Source organism: Procambarus clarkii, chromosome 11, assembly GCF_040958095.1.
Source record: "Procambarus clarkii isolate CNS0578487 chromosome 11, FALCON_Pclarkii_2.0, whole genome shotgun sequence".
NCBI classification, from domain to species: Eukaryota; Metazoa; Arthropoda; class Malacostraca; order Decapoda; family Cambaridae; genus Procambarus; species Procambarus clarkii.
In genome coordinates this window covers 34088392-34111211 of record NC_091160.1, presented here as the reverse complement: position 1 = coordinate 34111211, position 22820 = coordinate 34088392, and the positions used below count along the sequence as shown (strand labels likewise).

The 22820-nt window shown below is 37.7% G+C and overlaps 1 protein-coding gene across 3 annotated transcripts; it reads right to left on the bottom strand.

Moving 5' to 3' along the window:
• Positions 1-229: 229 nt before the first annotated feature.
• Positions 230-18457, bottom strand: LOC123758278 (sphingosine-1-phosphate phosphatase 2). 3 transcript variants are annotated; one of them, XM_069322545.1, is made up of 9 exons: positions 18388-18457; positions 16304-16678; positions 15133-15253; positions 12172-12326; positions 11131-11294; positions 9785-9874; positions 9369-9541; positions 6669-6906; positions 230-4130 (listed from the first exon to the last, which is right to left on the bottom strand). In XM_069322545.1, the coding sequence occupies exons 2-9, from the start codon at positions 16620-16622 to the stop codon at positions 3951-3953; spliced, it is 1440 nt and encodes a 479-aa protein (XP_069178646.1). In that variant the 5' UTR covers positions 16623-16678; positions 18388-18457; the 3' UTR covers positions 230-3950. The 3 variants fall into 3 exon arrangements, with proteins under 3 accessions (XP_069178646.1, XP_045598414.1, XP_045598413.1); XM_045742458.2 differs by lacking the exon at positions 18388-18457 and adding an exon at positions 18011-18147; XM_045742457.2 differs by lacking the exon at positions 18388-18457 and adding an exon at positions 17529-17756.
• Between the last annotated feature and the right edge of the window lie 4363 nt (positions 18458-22820).

Sequence of the window (22820 nt, the reverse complement as noted above, 5' to 3'; positions counted from 1 at the left end):
TTAGGTTATTCATCGTCATGTTTTCTTCCAAAACATGACCTACCAATCATTTTACATTTAACTTCCCAATTACTACTTGGCATCAAGAGGCAAATAGAGTGGGCCATAGCATCCAACTCATTCCACAACACCCAGGACTAACCCAGGTCTTCTCACTTGTGAGGTGCATGTTTGAGCATATGTGACACACCAACCACAAATTGAATGATATTTGGAATTAATAAGTACATTATTAAGAATAAAGACTTTAATCAGTAATTCAATAGCCACTGTGATATTTATAAATATTACAAAATGAAGTGTCCTTACAAAACTTTATTATAATTGGGTCAGAATATTTTTGTTCAGTAATTATATATCCCTCAATGTCTTCCTTACATGACAGAATTATAAATATCTCGGCAACAACAGCCCTTTTATCACATGAAACTACAGTAACAGAAAAAAGTACTGTAATGCTTATACAAAAGTAAAACACTACCCGCTTCATTGGGTCCCACAGAACGTTAAAAAAAAAATCTTAAAAGCAGTTTCAGTTACAACTGAAATTACATTACATTTAATTTTTTGCTTTCATAAAAACATGTTAACCACTTCTAATAGACAGTAACTAGGTATTTGAAACCAGTGACATATCACCCTCTACCCTGCAACAAGAGCACTATTTCTCCAACAATCATATTTTGATTAAGATCCAAAGTACCGTAGTTCGTGTTTTCACTGAAAGATGCACTCGGATGACATTAAGTTACACATCAGTTTCACAAATATCAAGGATGCTTGTAAGAAAACATCAAAATTCAGCCTGAAGACATTACAAATCAACATTGATGTACAAGCATGAATCACAGCTTCCTTACAAGTCACCCATTCAGATCAAAATGTAATGTGATATATACCATTCAAATATTGAGTACTATCAAGCACCTATATTAGAAAATAAATAAGCCACTGACTAGAGACTGCAAACATACCTATGCCAGTTACAAATTAAAACCATCTCGCATGTGTAATAAATACTCTATTCAAGCATTATTGTTCTTTTGTTTCCTACTTTCATGGGGTAAAAAGGCAGCAGCCTAAAGAAAATAAGAGCAGCAATATAGGAAATGGTTATACCAATCCATCCACCCAAAAAAAGTGCAGGATTCCTGAACAAATCCACAAGGGCCGTGACGAGGATTCGAACCTGCGTCCGGGTGCATCCCAGACAATAGTGTAGTGTAGGATTCCTGTTCTTGCCAATCTCTATATGAAATACTGTACTTTGAAACTGTTCTTCTTCCAACTATTGATACTTGTCCCTTTCTCTCTTTCTCTGGATTTGCTATGTTGTTGATATATTTGCTCTTAGGCCTTGTGACTAGGCTTCGAACCTCTTTTTTTTCTAAAAAAAAAAAAAAAAAAAAAAAAAAAACTTCCATTCAATGTTTCAAAGATGATTGGAAATCTAATGCTCTCCTTCCTTTCCTAGCAGTCGGTTAACTAACATGTCAACAGTTGTGGGTCTGGCTTCTCTTTCTACCATAAGCTTGTCCACAATGGAATGTGGTTACTTCTTTGTCTACTATCTGCCTTCTCGTAAGAAAAGTGTTCTCGTCTCCCTCTTTCTCCAGGCCGTACACATCAGTGACCCCCAGTTTCTTTATTCTCAAATTTCTCTTCTTTATGCAGACGATGAGTCACAATAATGAGGACCAAACCACACACCAGAAACTGAAACATCGGTCCAAGACGGAATGAAACACGGTTTCTTCAGTTTCTAATGAATAGTTTTGGCCATCACATCTTTTTTTCACAAATCTTTCTTTCTCTTGCCTTCATTATCTCTTAAATTTTATCAATTGTACCTATTCTCAAGCTATACTTCCAATACTGTACTAGAAACATTGTGCTGTGCCTTCCTATCATATCTGCACTCAAAATCTCACTAATATCCTTTGTCCTTCTCAGATAAAGCTCAGGTTTTAACAAACCAACACTTCATAGTAATCCAGTTCACACTACTCCTGCTGGAGTTTATTTTATTTCCTGTTCCTCTTGTCCTCCCCAATACTTTGGTGAAACTGGCTATTCACTGAATGACAAGACCAAAAGAGCACGAAAGAAGTGTAAAGTCTGCAGACACAAACAACAATTTCTTCTGTGATGTTAGGGACTCTTTCCCACTTCTATACACAAATGCTTGTTGAATTAGCTCTCATGAACATGCCCAATATGAACCATAGTCCTGGCCTTGTTGGTGTTGACTCTTGCTGGACTCTTATTTTATATGTTGCACTCAAAACACACTTAAATGCTCTAACCTTTTGTTACGGGGAGTCACAATAACGTGGCTGAAATATGTTGAACGAACCACACACTAAAAAGTGAAGGGACGACGACGTTTCGGTCCGTCCTGGACCATTCTCAAGTCGATTGTGATAAACAATCATTGTTTATTATTTTACTCGATATAAGAAAGTGGATTTGTAATTCAGTATCTCAATTAATTTTTGCTAGTACACTTAACGTGCATAAATTAATAATAAAACCCTTGCAATTCTGAAACAGAGACTAGACACCATACAGGCAAAGCATCACATCTACGATGGGAAAAATAATTATTAACATTTCAATATAAAAATGTTACAATTTCATGTAATAACTCATGAAATACAAATTTTTAGTACAAAGTGCAAAGTATTATTTAGACTTTTTTAAAAGTACGATAATGAGTTTAAAATTTAAGTGCAATATACAACTAGGACTTGAAAATAATTTGAAAGCTACTGTACTTAGGCTGAAGGCCAACTACAAATGGGTTACAGGCAAGACTTTCTTTGTCCCAGAACAAAAATATTATATTATGGCAGTTTGCTTTAGCCACCAAGCAGGCTAAATTGCGAAGGCAGGATGTTATAAACCATGAACAACACGCGCTTAACAGTGTGTAACTTAACTCTTGACTCTGGGTAAAATAGTCCACGAGTGACACGAGCTTAACGTCCACTCCTGACTCTGGGTAAAATAATCCACATGTAACACGAGCTTAACGTCCACTCCTGACTCTGGGTAAAATAATCCATGAGTAACACGAGCTTAACGTTCACTCCTGACTCTGGGTAAAATAATCCACGAGTAACACGAGCTTAACGTCCACTCCTGACTCTGGGTAAAATGGCTGCTGTCTCACATCAGCAGTGCTATCATTTTCCAACTTTTATTATCTCTATCTACAATATATATAAAGTATTATCATTTAAATAAGAATAGACTCTGAGCTTGAGATTCTACTGTGACATGCTACACAGTAGTAGTCACACCAAAAGGCAAAGATCCGTGATCTTGTAATCACAAGTGAGTGAAACCCTGAAACTCTCGGTATTGACCTACGTGTGTTGACCTACGTGCATACATCTTCATTAACACAAGTGTTACTACACAGTACCGTTTCAATACTGTACTGCGAATACGGTACTTTCTACTTGTGAAAAAATCAATCAATAACTCATGAGTGTAATATTTTACCGTGATAATCAAAATAGAATTATATAGCTATACAAAATTACATGCTATTTGTATACAAAATATAGAACAGCCGACTTTTCGTCCTTAAAATATTTAATGTTTTGACGATAATTTTTGTTTTAATATTTAGTCAAACTCATTATTATTATTATTATTATTATTATAAGAAACAATATTATAAAAGTCTGCTAAATATTAAATCTACTACAGTACTTATATACAGAACAGTCTTTCCACTATTATTATTATGAGTTTACTAATGACCCACATGTTTTTATAACTGTGTACATATATATATATATATATAAACAAAGACTCAAAATATGCTGTATATACAAACAACTGTAACATTGTTATATACATATAAATTAGATTTTTTTAATAACACACAATTTTAATTATGCTGTAATTATACTGTGATGGGATTAGATCTTACCCAGTTAAATTTCCGTATAAAATGTAGGCCTCTCTATGCCAATGAGACGGAATGCCATTGGGCTCGTGTAGACAACTGTGAACCCAATCGCAATGTACGTAATGAACTTGTAGAACAGCTCGACAACGAGACGACGACGAACAGTGATGCCACCAGTCTTGTTCATGTAGTCTTCTGCTTTCACCTGAAAAAAAAAAAGTTTGCCACATATTGGTAAAGACATGTAACCATTATAATGTAATATAATTACAGCTCATAATAATTATTATTAAAATGCACACAATATATCAAATCCACTACATAGTTAGATAACATCTTGGGCTGGAACACATAGCTGGCCATTTCAAACCCATCACCATCCGCATCACAGTGTTGAATTGAATATACACAAACTCAGATTTTTTTTTTAATTACATTACAGTCACCGATCTATTATCCAGCACAAATGGGACAAGGGGCACTTAAAATTGAAATGGAATGAAATTTTTTTGGGTGCCGTCTGAAAAAACGAAATGGTTAACTGTTAATAGGACTGTACCATACTGAAGCTAATCATCTATCAGACATTTTAACAATAAATGGGGCTTGCAAAAATAGTTAGTCTACTTCTGCGAAGAAATGTATATCACTTAGAATGTTCGGTAATATGCTTATTGTTTGTGTTGTGTATTATTTTTATACTGTATATATACACACAGAAATCACAATTGCGTGATGCATCAAATGAACAAATCCACAAGGGCCGTGATGAGAATTCGAACCTGCGTCCGAGAGTTTCCCAGACGCTGCCTTAATCGACTGAGCTATGACATGGTCAAAAGGGTTGAAACCGAAGTTCTACTGAACTTACTGGATCCTGCAGCCTCTCCGAGGCACAAACCAGGGTTTTTACACAACACCCCCCATGCACTCGAGCTATGTCAATAGGCTGTTCTCCCTCTTCGCCCTTACTTCATTACACACAGAAATCACAATTGCGTGATGCATCAAATGAACAAATCCACAAGGCAGCGTCTGGGATACTCTCTGATGCAGGTTCGAATCCTCGTCACGGCCCTTTTGGATTTGTTCATTTATATATATATTTGTTCATTATATATATATATATATATATATATATATATATATATATATATATATATATATATATATATATATATATATATATATATATATATATATATATATATATATATATATTAGTATATTTTGGTAGCAGTCTTTCCTGTAGACATATATTATTAAATATGACCGAAAAAGTAAGATTAATAATTCTAACACGAATTTTCTCAATCTTTCGTACATTACGCTTCACTGTTGGAGGTAAATCAAAAATCACTTCTCCAAAATTCATTTTTATTTCTAGTCTGACGCGACACGGGCGCGTTTCGTAAAACTTATTACATTTTCAAAGACTTCACAAATACACAACTGATTAGAACTTACGTCTCTCTGATATTATATCTACATTTGAGTGAGGTGGGAAGGGTGATGTGGCATTAACACAAGACAGAACAGGAGGGGATATTAATAGGGTATTAAAAGTATCAACACAAGACAGAACAGAAACAATGGGTATTGAATAGAAGTGTTTGTAGAAAGCCTATTGGTCCGTATTTCTTGATGCTTCTATATTGGAGCGGAGTCTTGAGGTGGGTAGAATATAGTTGTGCAATAATTGGCTGTTGATTGCTGGTGTTGACTTCTTGATGTGTAGTGCCTCGCAAACGTCAAGCCGCCTGCTATCGCTGTATCTATCGATGATTTCTGTGTTGTTTACTAGGATTTCTCTGCCGATGGTTTGGTTATGGGAAGAGATTATATGTTCCTTAATGGAGCCCTGTCGCAACAGGGCTCCATTAAGGAACATATAATCTCTTCCCATAACCAAACCATCGCCAGAGAAATCCTAGTAAACAACACAGAAATCATCGATAGATACAGCGATAGCAGGCGGCTTGACGTTTGCGAGGCACTACACATCAAGAAGTCAACACCAGCAATCAACAGCCAATTATTGCACAACTATATTCTACCCACCTCAAGACTCCGCTCCAATATAGAAGCATCAAGAAATATGGACCAATAGGCTTTCTACAAACACTTCTATTCAATACCCATTGTTTCTGTTCTGTCTTGTGTTGATACTTTTAATACCCTATTAATATCCCCTCCTGTTCTGTCTTGTGTTAATGCCACATCACCCTTCCCACCTCACTCAAATGTAGATATAATATCAGAGAGACGTAAGTTCTAATCAGTTGTGTATTTGTGAAGTCTTTGAAAATGTAATAAGTTTTACGAAACGCGCCCGTGTCGCGTCAGACTAGAAATAAAAATGAATTTTGGAGAAGTGATTTTTGATTTACCTCCAACAGTGAAGCGTAATGTACGAAAGATTGAGAAAATTCGTGTTAGAATTATTAATCTTACTTTTTCGGTCATATTTAATAATATATATATATATATATATATATATATATATATATGTGAACATGTTGTACTGAACGGGGTGAGAATAGTTTGAGCTACTTCATTCCTTTGTGTGTATTTATACCTCAATAAACATATTTCAATTTCTAGTTCTGCTAAAGAGTAGCTTTGAGTCTTAGGCCAATAGCTGTATCTGGCAAACTTCCATCTTACTCATAAGCAAAAAGGATGTGAAATAACCTGTTTCAGTTTTTAACCTCATAGATGAACACAAAAAATTGCTACTTACTTGCAGCAATGCACAAATGGTGGCAAAAGAGAGGGACTTAAAAATTGCCTTCACAGCCAAAATGATGACGAGCCCAAGTATCGTGCGTAGAAGTGAAAGTCCGATCATGTTAAGCGTTGGCCAGATGACACTGTATGGTGGGGGTAACGATGGCTCTCTAATAATTCCCAGCTGGTAGTTAGCCCATGATCCTAGGAGCGAACCACACCCAACGCCAACAATAACAGTAGTGTCGCCCCTAAAATATAAATATAAATGTCAAACGAAGAATTTTTAGTAACCAGTTGTCTCAAAATATAAATATAAATGTTAAACGAAGAATTTTTAGTAACCAGTTGTCTCAAAATATAAATATAAATGTTAAACGAAGAATTTTTAGTAACCAGTTGTCTCAAAATTATGTCAATCACTCTAGCTTCATTCTTACAAAACAAAAGGAGTGTGTTCCAAGTTTACAGATCCCAGGCAGCTTTTATGTTGATGGCTCCTCTTAATATTGTGAAGTGAATTGGAAGTATCTTTTTTTTAATTCAAACTTATCACTGAGAACAATTTGAGATGTAATATTTTGAACAGGAACTTGGCACTAACAAATTTACATAAGGACTGCAGAAAGCCTAAGTACACCACTAGATAAACTCCCAGTCAGGAACAAAATTATTTTATGTACAAAATTGGAAAATGCATATGATTTTTTTTACAACATCAGTAAGTACTAGTTCAGTGACGTAGTACTAGTACTGAACACAAACTGTAATATTCAACTCCACAGTACAGATCTGTGGAAATGATGCATTCTTAACTTAATGAACAAATATTATATGTGTGTGTGTGTTCCCCTTTTATCCTGAGCTGATTCCTCCTTACCACAGTAAAGTGGAAAACAAAGTGCAGTGGAACTTCAATTCAACGAATTTCTGGTTGGAACGTATACTTTCCATGCCGGATTTACCCACTAGATTTGATGAACAAGAAGTGGGAGATGTGTAGATTTCCTAAGGATGTTGAGACCGAGTTTACAGATGGAGGAACCATTATAAGAAATAGTTGGGGGCCTTGGGAATATTTAGCATATTTAAAAACCAAGTATTTAACCATTTAACCACTTGAGTATATCTAAACCCAAATTCTATGGCTCTTTTTTCTATATTTCCAGTTGCAGAGGTTTTCATTCAGTAAAATAAGGGGCCTTTTCCTTTGAAAGAGAGATTTTGAGGCTTGGGTGTACGAAAGGTGCTAGATGTGGTCAAGTCTCTTTACAGACAGGTTGTTTTGGTGATTGTCCTTCATATGACGAGTGGAAATTACAATTTCATTCATTTGACTTTGGGAAATCAACCCAAAGAGGGTGGAATATATTTGATATAAATGATAACACTAATATGAATCCAATCATGTTTTAATGATTTTCGCTTGGCATTTTCGTTGGGCATTTTGGAATTGTTTCTGTTGGGTGAACGGTAATAAATATGACTCCAATTATGTTTTAAATTATTTTTGTAGATGGTTACAACTTTACAAGTTGGGCCTTGGGAATGTCATTGAGCATATTTAAAACCAAATTATATGTTTCATTTTAGTTTGAGATTCCCTGGTTTTCAGTTAGAAATATGGGTCCTCTTTTCTTCAAAAATGAGGTTTCAAGGTGAGGGCATGAGAAATATGCTAGATGTAGTTAAGTCTGTTTACGGGCAGGTTTCCTTTTGGTAGTTGTCCTTCACATGACATGTTGAAATTAAAATTTCGCTCGGTGAAATCAGTCCCCCATGACCGTGGACTGATCAGGTTATGAATGGCAATATTAATATGTCTCCTATCATGTTTTTTGATGATTTTTGTAGATATACTCAATACAGTATTGCAAGAAACAGTTGGAACCTTGGAAAACTTATTGATGATACAGTATTTAAAAGCAAATTCTATAGTCTGTTTTCATTTTGAGTTGGCAAGGTTTTCGTTCACTCAGATTCGTCCCCAGCTACCTATCAAAACGAGCTTTGAGATGGGGGGTATGAGAAATAAGTTAGATGTGGTTAAATTTTTGCAGACAAGTTCATTTAATAGTCTATTATAAGTTGAAATTAAAATTTCACTAAGTGAAATAAGCCCATACGGCATGGGGAAACGAATCTTGGAGGCATCTTCAGTTGTAACGAATCCCACACTGCAACAAATTGGGGTTGATCCCATAAAGTTCATTGAATAGAGGTTGTACTGTAATGATCATTTTGTTATTTTCATTTGTTTAGTATTATGATTAATATATTGGTTATTTATATACAGTAATGGTATAGTACTGGGATTTAACCGCATGATTTTTAATTATGAATAATTGAAATTTGATTGTTGACACCCATAAACAAAGTCTTCTAACAATTCTTTGTAAACTAAAAGCTCGAATCAAACAACTTGTAACAAACCAAACAACTCAAAGTCAAAATCTATTGTTTTCCCATTTTGAAAAATGACATTTCAGTTATGCAGTGTTCTCACAGTGTTCAAGAGAGAACTGGATAAGCACCTCCAAAGGATACCTGATCAACCAGGCTGTGACTCATACGTCAGGCTGCTCGCAGCCGCGTCCAACAGCCTGGTTGACCAGTCCAGCAACCAGGAAGCCTGGTCGACGACCGGGCCGCGGGGACACTAAGCCCCGGAAGTACCTCAAGGTAACCTCAAGGTAAGGTACGCATACATTACCTGGCAGGCGTCCAGCGATCAGTGGCAGGGTAGCAGACAACCATGGCGACGGTCAGTGTGAAGGAAATGAGGGGAGAGGCCGGGTGGGTGAGAGCCAGGTGGTCAAGGACATCCACCCAGGGCAAGATCATCACTAACAACACAGTCACCAGCATCAGACCACACAACACATCCTATGTCAAACACATTCAGAAAATGTCAACTGGCATATACATTAGTGCCTTTAAAAATGTTCAGGACTACAAACAAATGTATTATTATATTTCAAACATCTCACAGTTAACTGATAATACCGTTTACTGAACTATTATTCAAGAAAACGTCAGCAGAAATCAGATATGGCAAATTATCATCACTTTAAGAATGTACGTAAGAACTTAAATATACTGTAGTATAGCGCAGACAATGTGACTTACCAAAACGGAATGCATTCCCAGATAGAGTCTGGACAGACACACACACGTACACCAAGTAACTGCAATAGCCAATCCCCAACCCCAATCCAACTAGAAAATAAAAATTAAATAATTTAGCATATAATAACTATTAAAAATAAGTAAATAATGCATCAAATGGTGCAGCTCAGTGGAATAACACTACAATACAGCATTCTGAATTTCAGTGAACAAAACCATAAAATATTTCATCTATTACAAATGTACCAAGTTTCAGTATTTTATTTTTTTTTACTTTACCAACTTGCTACGTTACTTGCGTCGATATTATATACGGTTAGTGACAGACAAGTGCTTATGACTTCTCTTGATTTCAGTAAGGTTATGCCCAAAGTTTCAGCATAGATAAGTATGCAATATATCTTGACTATGGTATCTACTTCACTTAACAACCAACACTAACAGTCTGGCTTGACAAAGTCAGACATAAAACTATACGTGAGAGCTTCCAAAGTCATGACAAGTACTCTGACTTTGTCAGGTATCAGCGCTGTTGAAGGGGAGACCTGCGATACCCTGAGATTCCATGCTTGTGGGACCAATTAAGCTTTCCTCACATCACTTTCAATAAATGTAATGGTGAAACATGATAAAATTGCTTTCCCTACAAGTAATTATCAAAAAAGGCAGCACCAAGCCGGAACACTACTTAGTGCATTGTTCCCACAAACTATCGGCGAAAATAGGTGTGTCTTATCCACCAGCATACACTGTGTGTATTAAGAGCGAGATTAGAGGAAGAAGGTATACAACTATTTAAGATGTTTAAGTAAGAGCAGATAATGCCACATTAATTAGAAGAAATTGAAACAGACAGATCAAAATTATTTGCAATTCCGATATTTCACAAATACAGTACTGTACTGGTGTAAACTACAGGTCACTAACTGGCCCCCGTGGTGTAAATTACACATGTAAACTGCAGCAGGTCACTAAATGTAAATTACATGTAAATTAAATCAATAATTGGCTCTCCAGTGTAAATTATGTCAGTAATTGGCCCTCTCACGTCAATTAAACCTTGGAAAATAGCTATCACAAAAAAAACATATCTATTTAACTGCCACGCACTATTATTTTCTGCTCGGTGCAAAAATATACAAAAAAAAAAATAATTAAACAAATAAGAGTATCAGAACAAGTTGAGCAAATGTTATTTAACAAAACCAACAAGAAAATTAAGTATTATATAGGAAACACAAACAAATAACAGAAACCTTCTAATCAGAATCAGGCCTCCTCGGATAGGTGCCTTCTTTTGATAATTACCAACTTCGAATCAGAACGACACGGCAGTCAATACGTACTTGGTAACGGTTCAACGTGAGAATGAGAATGGAGAACGGCATGGCCGCGCCCACCATAGCATGCGTGGACGGTAGACCATACTCTAACTGCCACCTCGGGTCGAGACGAATTACCGGTGGAGAAGCTGGCCGAGGCACTTTCAAGATGTCTTTTAGCGCTTGTCCTGATGTAAGGAAATACGCAGCATCAAGAAGCTGGTCACTCTTGCTGTTTTAGCATCTTTACCTACACATATACATAATACTCATATACATATATATAAACTTAAATATTTTAGTAGTGTTCATATTTTGAATATTTTAATATTCAAAACATTTTAATTTAATACATTTAATACATTTTAATACACCCTCCAAGATAACGTGCACATTTTACACCCTCCAAGATAACGTGCACATTTTACACCCTCCAAGATAACGTGCACATTTTACACCCTCCAAGATAACGTGCACATTTTACACCCTCCAAGATAACGTGCACATTTTACACCCTCCAAGATAACGTGCACATTATACACCCTCCAAGATAACGTGCACATTATACACCCTCCAAGATAACGTGCACATTATACACCCTCCAAGATAACGTGCACATTATACACCCTCCAAGATAACGTGCACATTATACACCCTCCAAGATAACGTGCACATTATACACCCTCCAAGATAACGGGCACATTATACACCCTCCAAGATAACTTGCACATTTTACACCCTCCAAGATAACGTGCACATTATACACCCTCCAAGATAACGGGCACAATTTACACCTCCAAGATAGAGTACCAAAGATGACCCAGCTGACTAGCACTACCGATGGGAGGGTTCAGCACCCACTAATAAGCCATTAATGAGAAACAACACGCACAGACCTGACAGTGAATCACAAGAAACACCGAGGGAGGCCATTCCATATAAACACAAACCACTGTTAACAAAAAATAAAGCGCAGTATACAGTATATATATTTTTTTTGTATTAAATTCACACATTAATCTGTAAGGTTAAACATTTCAGAAAAATCAAAATGTCACTGCTCACCAATATACATGGTGATCATCCATATGACCATCACCCTCCGTAACACGGCCCCATCCACATTCCACGACCAGAAGCAGAAGAACACCGAGTAGAACAGTTCTCCACCCAAGCTCGTTGCAAAAAAGAAGAGATGGTAGAGGAGATGGCACCAAAACCTGAAAGAATGCACAGTAAATAACATTGCATATCTATAGCTTATTTGCTTAATACTGTAATAATAGAAGGGTACCTCGGTTTAAGAGTTTAATCCGTTCCTGAAGACGGCACGTATTCCGAAAACTCGTAATCCGAAGCTAATTTCCCCATAAGAAATAATGGGAAATGAATTAATCCGTTCCTGACTACCCAAAAACCTCACTTCAAACTAAATTTTATACCTAATTCATCTAAATAAACCTACAAAACAAAGTTATTACTTACCCTTGATGATGACTGCTGTTGGCGTATGAAAAAGGGTGAGGAGGCGGGAGGAGGAGAGGTGTTACTGTTTGGAAGGGGAGTCCCCTTCCATTATAACATCAGGCAGTGAGGACTTCACTGGTGTGCACTCTCTGGCAAGTTTTGCCTGCATACCACTAGGACCTGCTTGTGGCTCACTGCTTGCTTGTCTTACTAAGAATCTGTCTAAAGACACTTGTTTTTCCCTACATTTTAACACTTGTCTGTAGTAAGACATCACATTGTCATTTAAAAGGTCAATGCAATGGCCTGCTACACCTTTATCTGGGTGAGTTTTTTCAACAAAACTTTGCAGTTCTTCCCATACTTCACACATTTTCTTAATGAAGAAGGGACATCCTCTACTGCCTCTACTAACAACTATTTTCTTAGGTTGAACCTTACCACTGGCTTTCTTGGGACCCATGGAGAGATATATAATAACAACTTTTATACTCAAATGGCTAAAAATCTGACAAAAAACTGTAAATCCTTGTGAAGAATTCAGACGGGATAGTCACTGGGCGCGAGGCACTAGTAAACTGAGGCGCGATCGTCGTGCCACCACGCACTAGTCGCCCTGTACGCGTATCAACACTACACGCTTTCCGAGGCAAATTTTCTGAGCAACTCCTGCTCGTATTCCGAAAAACTCGTATACAGGAACACTCTTATTCCGAGGTACCACTGTACATGGCATTATCGGCAAGTGTAAGAATGCTCTCTAAAACCAACAATAATAAAACAATAATCGATAAACAGATAATATGCACGATAATGTGGCTGACAGACCAAAGCATCATCACTTTCATGTGTGAGAGATGGGTTATTAATAATCTATAAACTTGTGAGAATACACAGTACATAATAAAACCAATGGCTCACTGATACAACAACTCCGCAAGAATGGAAATAATAATGAAGCATTCAAGCAAAGTGAAGGTCTTGATATTGGCTTGGCAGAATTCGATCTGATTCAGCAAATAATAAATTTTCATTAGCCGATTAGATATTTATGCTTTTTCCATTTTATATACTGTAGTTATTAAGCCTGAAACTGACTCGGTTACATGTTAAAAAGTAACACCCTACACAATACAAGAGAACCATCAATTTGGAATAGTCAATATTAACAGCCAATTATATATAATAAATGTTTAAGTATAAAAATTCCACATAAATATTCAGTTAGGACTAACAAATCATGTGGACAGCTAGGAACTTTAAGAGTGCAAATGAAACACATTTTCCTACACTGTTAAGTACTTCAACACAGTATAGTTGAAGGTAAACTGAAGTTGCACATCATCATCAGTGTTTGCAATGTAGCAACAATTAGGTTGCACCGAGGAGGAGAGATTCTCGATGCAACACACTTAAATGAAGGAAGATGACTTTCTTAGTACTGAAAGACCCCAAACAGAAGACAATTCAAATGAGAATACACCCACACTTGGCTTTATTCTAAAACTTTGTTAATGGTTAACCATGTAAAATAAAAACTAGCCTTAATAATCTCGCAGCTGTTCAGAAAACATTTGAAAAAAAAGGACAAAACATTTACACCTTATTTATCTGATATATAAAGCGAACTAGACAAGTAGGATTAATAAATTTATGTAAACTGACAGAAGTGCAATGTAATAAAGTTTATAGCTCTTAAAAAGTGCCTAAACGGCATTTCCTGGCGTTTAGGTAATTCACTGCCAATCATATAATGTATCAGCATTGTTATCATAATATTCTATACTGTATATAGTTTTCAAACATTCTCCCACTTAGAACAATAAAGATTCTTTTAAATTGGACAGTTTTAAATACAGTATTGTACTGTATATTGTTTTAGTTTTTATTTTCAACGCTAGCATGCACACAAGCTCTTTTTGCTTCTGGATAGTTGCCTGCTATTATTCATCTTTAATTTGTAACGTTACACACACACAAAATAATAAGACCTGAACAAAAATAACATGAAAGTATATACTGTACTAACAAATATTCACCCCAGAAATAATAGTGGTGTTCGGCCAAATTCATTACTCTTGGGATGGAAGCTCAGCCCACAGCCGGTCGGCCGAGCGGAAAGCACGCTGGACTTGTGATCCTGAGGTCCCGGGTTCGATCCCGGGCGCCTGCGAGAAACAATGGGCAGAGTTTCTTTCACACTATGCCCCTGTTACCTAGCAGTAAATAGGTACCTGGGTGTTAGTCAGCTGTCACAGGCTGCTTCCTGGGGGTGGAGGTCTGGTCAAAGACCGGGCCGTGGGGACACTAAAACATCGAAATCATCTCAAGATAACCTCAAGATAACCCTAACCACAGCTCGGGTCACTGGCTGTCTGGCAAACACCCGACACACATACACACAACTTCTCATCTAAACTCAAACTTCTACTCTAGACACACACACTATCTTCTATAAAGGGCTGCATTAAAGTTAATTTTGTCATGCAACTTATGCCACAATATAAAATATTGACTTATGAGCATTGAGTAATATAAATTTCACCCAGAAAGCCTCACCTGTCCTTAATCCTATAGGCGTTTTCCTCCGGTTCTGCCTCGGAGGCAGTATTGTCTTCCTCCATACTTCCTTCAGTTCCTCCCGTGTTCTCCCCAAGCAGCATGCTCATCCACGACCTGCCTGTTCAATACACTTATTAAATCTCCTTTTAAAACATGGTGTAAACTAAAGTGTCTTTTTCAAGGCCTGTGTACAAATCAGTCAAACAAATGTGAATTTAGCTGTACAATACTGTATAGGTAATATTCACATGATTTAAAACTGGACCAGCTAACAACCAACCCTACTTTAGGGTTGGTTGTTAGCTGGTCTGACAACCAACTAGATCAGACCAGTTAGCTGGTCTAACTGGTTGGTGGTTAGCTGGTTAGCTTTAGGGCCATGCAGCTACTTTTATTTTTGGCCTAAAACATTAAAAAATATATAGTAAAACAAAGAGAAGCAAAGCAGATTTCTTTAGGCACTGCTCCTTGGTATGAATGCAGCTGTGTCTATGTTTGATGCACTGAAGCAGTGACCCAAAAAGTTTATATTACATATTTATAATCACTGTACCTTTCAATCTCTCACTCTAAATTTGCCCGAAACACTATGCGTGCTAGTGGCTTTACAAGAATGTTAATTCAACTTATTTTCTATATTCTCTGTTAACCCCCAATGTAACTTCTTGTAAATAAATAAATAAATAAATAAAATAAATATAAATAAATAGGGTTGTACAGTATAATACTGAAAATCCAATCTCCACAATATACCCATAATATGGGTAAAGTATATGTAAACCAAGCTTGACCAAACCACACACTAGAAGGTGAAGGGACGACGACGTTTCGGTCCGTCCTGGACCATTCTCAAGTCGATTGTGACAATCGGTCTGGTCAACTTACTTTAGCCACGTTATTGTGACTCATCGCCTAATCCAAGCTTCACTTAATATTGGGAAGCACATGTAAACCAAGGCTTAACATGTCATAATTTGCAGAATTAGATAATACAGGACATGGAAGCAAAGCGTAACAAAACACTGTTAACATATAAAATACTCTTAATTCTAGTTGTTGTAACTACTGTATTGATTTATTATCTTTATACAATAACAAATGGCATGACAAGTGTTTTACGTGATCCTTAGCAATCACGCCTCGGGCTTTAATACTGAGAAACACTTACCACTGCCATTGCTCCCGTCACTAGCTGCACTTGCAGCAGAGTCCTGACGAGTGTGAGTCTTGCGAGTTTTTGTCTCGGTTAGCCGGTCACATTTTCTACAAAGTTGTAACCCCTGTATACGTGATTGGTCATTTAAGTAATGCTTCGTAAGGCTGGGTGTCGGTTCTTTGGTGTGCGAGTAAGATGCCGAAGCACCACCAAACTGGTCCCCATTAATATACTTCTTGTTGCTTCCTGGCGTGCCCACACGACGTATTCCAAAGAAATGCTGGAAACTTGCCACAAGATGTGGATCTTGAAGAGTCTTTATTAAGTCCATTTCTTACTTTTCTTTGATGTTCTAGTGATCTAGAGGGGCCTAATGCATATCTTTGTCTGAAGAAAAATATATACAAAATTAATTTACTAGTTAACAAAGTAAAGCCTTTGCAAAATTATGCATGTAAAGTTCAGTATAATATAGAACAACAACAATTTCATTCTTGTACATAACCTGCTTCGATATATTAATCAGGTCAAGGATTTAGATAATGTAAGATTTTAAACAAAGCAATAATGTACAGTATTTGCATTTTACCCAAAAGTAGCACAAATATGTTTGTGAGCAATATGGTTTTATCTGCAATACTACCACACACTGTGCACTAATGAAAATAGAAATGCCTAGCCTGGCCTAACTCAACTTTGTAATTGTACAGGCTGCCAAATTTTAAATGAAAATTGTTGGCAACTAACAACTTAAATACACTGCTTAAAATGCCATTTTGCACATTAGTATTTCGTCCAGAAATTCTCACTTTGTAGCCAATTTATTACCTATTTGCAAACCATTTTCTACACACTAATAATAGGCTATACACATCCCTCACATATATTACAGGTAATACTGGCAATATAAATATTTGCATGCAAACTGTCCACTGTACGAATTGACCCATACTGAAAATTATGACATTACCAAATAAGTCAAAATTGACTGTTCTGAAAAATATCCAACAAGAGCCCAACCACTTGGACTGGACGGTAGAGCGACGGTCTCGCTTCATGCAGGTCGGTGTTCAATCCCCGACCGTCCACAAGTGGTTGGGACACCATTCCTTTTCCCCCGTCCCATCCCAAATCCTTATCCTGACCCCTTCCAAGTGCTATATAGTCGTAATGGTTTTGGCACTTTCCCCCCTGATAATTCCCTCCCTTGCTCCTCCAACAAGACCGTATACAGTACCAATACAAGAGATACGCAGTACTATCCGCAGTCAGCCGGCACGATACACACAGCGGGGCTCTCGTATGGCTGGCGACGAACGTAAACATGTCCACCCCGTTGACAAGTCTCCAGCGAACACACCGCGTGCCCTCTACACAGCGAGCCTCTCCAACCCCCCTTTCACAAGTCATGGCACCAGTCACCCCATACGCTGATAAGCCTCTGGGCCCCAGGGACACCACTCTACCTTATCAGTAACCGCGTCACGTGATAACCAGTACACCAGCCACCTCCCTAAGTCACGTGTGGTGCAGGTGTGGCAACATGACCCCGCCTACGGGTCATGTTGGGGTCCATACCTGGGGTCCATACCTGGACCCCAGGTATGGGGGGTCAGGCAGTCACGTGAAAGTTTCATACAACGAGGCTCCACTCCCCCTTCCTTATCACACACCACGCGATAAAAGATATACATATATACATAACACTTGGCTACACACGGTGAGAGTGCGGTACAGCAGCCGGGCAGACAGCAGAGGCCAGAGCAGACAGGGAGGAGAGAGAGAGAGTAAACAATCTCTCACCAGATCAACGCCCATCAGCTGGCTCCACTCCGCCGCATCTACTCAATACACACAACCCTAATAATTCCACTATTCCAACCAAACAGCTCTATAACAACATATCCCAACATAAAAAAACATCAGAAGAATATGTAATACACCAAAACCCATATGTATTCATTTAATTGATACCCACAAAGAGCCCGAAATAAAGAGATGTTTGTTTTTCTATCAGATGTACTATAGGATAAGTGATTCTGGGGAGGGTTGGTGAATAATGTATATAACATTCTTCAATGGCCGGGGAGACTAACCATGACACGCCATAATGCTCTTATATACCACACTGGCGTCAACCACCGTCTCGCCGCCCTCACGACCACTCACCATTACTGTTAAACTGTTGTATTGACTGTTACCCCCCTGGCCCGGTGACAGCGGTGACGTCATCAAGCTAGGAAATCATATAATGACGTCATGAAGTTAGGGTTGTCCGTGAGTCATGTGATGACGTCATGTAGTTAGGGTAGTCGTTGAATCATGTGATGACGTCATGTAGTTAGGGTAGTTGTTGAATCATGTGATGACGTCATGTAGTTAGGGTAGTTGTTGAATCATGTGGTGACGTCATGAAGTTAGGGGTAGTCCGTGAATCATGTGATGACGTCATAAAGTTAGGGCAGTCCGTGAATCAATTCAAAACTTGTCATAAAACATGGTTATGTATATATGGCAAGTTGGCGGGGAATTGAGAGCTAGAGCTGACTTCCTTGTTGTAAAAGTTACGTCTATAAGCTCTTGAATGGTAGTTAGTGAGAGGTAGTTAGGTAAAGTAGTTAATAACAGGTAGTTAGGTAAGTAGTTAGTGATAGGAAAGCCCTGTAAGGTAAGTTATACCCGATTATCGACCATATCACAGAAAGTGCAGCGCTTTGTCAATTAATTGTAAATTAATTTACAAAGCGCAAATTTACAAATTGTAAATTACAATTACAAAGTAATTGTAAATTAACAATTATAGGAACAATGAACCCTTAATATAACATTTAAGCAATATAGTGTGATTTGTTCATTGTTCAGATACAATCCCCAGGCTGCTTCATTGTTCAGGTACAATCCCCAGGCTGCTTCATTGTTCAGGTACAATCCCCAGGCTGCTTCATTGTTCAGATACAATCCCAAGGCTGCTTCATTGTTCCGGTACAATCCCCCAGGCTGCTTCATTGTTCAGGTACAATCCCCAGGCTGCTTCATTGTTCAGGTACAATCCTTCAGGCTGCTTCATTGTTCAGGTACAATCCCCAGGCTGCTTCATTGTTCAGGTACAATCCCCAGGCAGCTTCATTGTTCAGGTACAATCCCCAGGCTGCTTCATTGTTCAGGTACAATCCCCAGGCGGCTTCATTGTTCAGATACAATCCTCAGGCTGCTTCATTGCTCAGATACAATCCTCAGGCTGCGTCATTGTTCAGATACAATCCCCAGGCTGCTTCATTGTTCAGGTACAATCCCCCAGGCTGCTTCATTGTTCAGATACAATCCCCAGGCTGCTGCATTGTTCAGGTACAATCCCCCAAGCTGCTTCATTGTTCAGGTACAATCCCCAGGCTGCTTCATTGTTCAGGTACAATCCCCAGGCGGCTTCATTGTTCAGATACAATCCCCAGGCTGCTTCATTGTTCAGGTACAATCCCCAGGCTGCTTCATTGTTCAGATACAATCCCCAGGCTGCCTCATTGTTCAGGTACAATCCTCACGCTGCTTCATTGTTCAGGTACAATCCCCAGGCTGCTTCATTGTTAAGATACAATCCCCCAGGCAGCTTCATTGTTCAGGTACAATCCCCCAGGCAGCTTCATTGTTCAGATACAATCCTCCAGGCAGCTTCATTGTTCAGGTACAATCCCCTTAACCAGCTTACCACCCGTCATACTAGTTAGACCATCCATCATACTAGTTAGACCATCCATCATACTAGACCATCCATCATACTAGTTAGACCATCCATCATACTAGTTAGACCATCCATCATACTAGTTAGACCATCCATCATACTAGACCATCCATCATACTAGTTAGACCATCCATCATACTAGTTAGACCATCCATCATACTAGACCATCCATCATACTAGTTAGACCATCCGTCAGACCTGGGTGGCCAGTATAGGCCTAGGTCAACCACCCTCAGGCAACATTAGGCCTATAGCCTCTACAAGTAGTCTTAACATTCACTGAAAGATTTCTTAATTTAAAACTTTTCAAAACTTTAAATCCTCATTTGATATATCAATAGTAACAACATTTAACTGAACAATAACTGATAAGAAATATAGTTTAATGATAGTGACAAGAATCACTAAAATATAGCAATAATTAAAATAATAATTTCAATATATTCATTAAATAAATATATTTGTATAATTTTTGGCCATTTTTTTTACACAGTTTCTCCCTGAAAAATGTTTATCAAATTATTTATATTTTTATCTATGATTATTGAGGACTTTTCAGACTATAGGGTAATAAGAGCGCAGTGAGGAATGTTTTATCATTTAATAAAGTATTATTAATTAAAGTCTACATATATATATATATATATATATATATATATATATATATATATATATATATATATATATATATATATATATTTGTTTATACAACCACATCAATATTTACCTTAACTATTTTTCCAACACCTGAGTGTATGTAACACCCTCAATGTGTGTATATATATATATATATATATATATATATATATATATATATATATATATATATATATATATATATATATATATATATATATATATGTATATATATATATATGTGTGTATATCACGAAAATAAACACGTGATTAAAAATGTGACAATGTCAGACCACGGAGGAAAAATGAAACAAGAATTTCCTTAAGTACTTTCGTATAATATACGAAAGTACTTAAGGAAATTCCTGTTTCATTTTTCCTCCGTGGTCTGACATTGTCATATAAATATATATATATATATATATATATATATATATATATATATATATATATATATATATATATATATATATATATATATATATATGTTTAAGATCTAGAGGACTAATATTCAGTCTGCATATGTATATATACAATAATAGTAAATGAAAATAAGGACACACATACATAATTCAACATTTTATATATATATAATTCACACATTCACACGATAGAACAAAAGCGGAAATGTCAGCAGTGTGGAGAAATGCCTGACAGACCACTGGAACATTATCTAACACAGTGCACAGTTACAAACCCATTAAGATTTCAAACTAGATTCAACAGAGCAGAAGTTGTTGTTAAACACGTGGGACAAAATCTTACTGAAGCGACCATACGAGTCATAAATACTCATACTCCGCCCAAGTAAAACAGAAACAAGCAACACTTAGTGGGCCAGCCAGAGGCTTAGGGCCCGCGCAGGAATATCCCTGCAAAAAAAAAAAAAGCCTATCAATTCGGAACTCTACTGAATTCACTGGAAGGTTCTGGAGGATTGAACCGGTGCCCAATCAGGTCTTTACGATAGGGAGCCGGTCGGCCGAGCGGACAGCACGCTGGACTTGTGAACCCGGGACCTGTGGTCCCGGGTTCGGGTTACTGACTCCCAGGTCCCGGGTTCGGCTTACTGCCCATTGTTTCTCGCGCCGGCGAGAAACAATGGGCAGAGTTTCTTTCACTCTATGCCCCTGTTACCTAGCAGTAAAATAGGTACCTGGGAGTTAGACAGCTGCTACGGGCTGCTTCCTGGGGGTGTGTGTAACAAAAATGGAGGCCTGGTCGAGGACCGGGCCGCGTTGACGCTTAGCCCCGAAATCACCTCAAGATAATCATCTAGTGCATATATAAAGTGAGATTTCACTTCAGTGAAGTGAGATATATTTTAGATAATGCATATATGAAGTGAGGCTAGTGATTCTGGTGAGTGTGCATCCTCCCTGTTTAACCACCTGGATACTTATGTACGCTCATCTAGGCTTATTAACGTTCCATTGATGATATTTTGGTCAATTGACAAGTGAACCTTTATCCTAAAAAGATATTGTTTTAAGTTATTACTGGACATTGTTTTATACTCCAGGTTTTAACATAGTTGCCTACCCTCGGGTTTGTTAGTACACTAAACAGTGAGTACATTCGGTACTATTAACCTAACTCAGCATAAGTTAACCTAATCTAAACTATTCTAACCTAAACTAATCACACCAAACTCTAGCCTAACTAAGCACCCCAAACCTAGCCTATCTAAGCACACCAAATCTAGCCTAACCAAACAAACCTAACCTAGCCTAACCTAACAAACCTAACCTAACCTAAGCTGAGTTAGTTGACCAGGGGTCCATAAGTACAATGAGGCACTAATTAAACATAATGCTTTTTGGAACTATTTAGAAAGTACAGTACTAAAATAGGCACTTGAATGGGGATGATTACCACGAGAGTACATACCCACTGAGGAGGACGCGTTCAGTACTAAAGATGTTTACATGGTAAAAGAACAGAGTTGTCCTCTGTCCTCTGAGGATAGAGTTGCATTTGGGGGGGGGGGGCGGTGCCCAGCACTGAAATGGCACAACCGTTTAAGGTCAACCTGGGCACTGCTGGGTATATACCCCATCCCCCCCCCCTTCCCCACACACATAATATATGAGTGAATTATTCTTCAATGAAAATATGTAAGTAGTTCTCAGAATTGTCACCAGGGGCCCTAAAAGT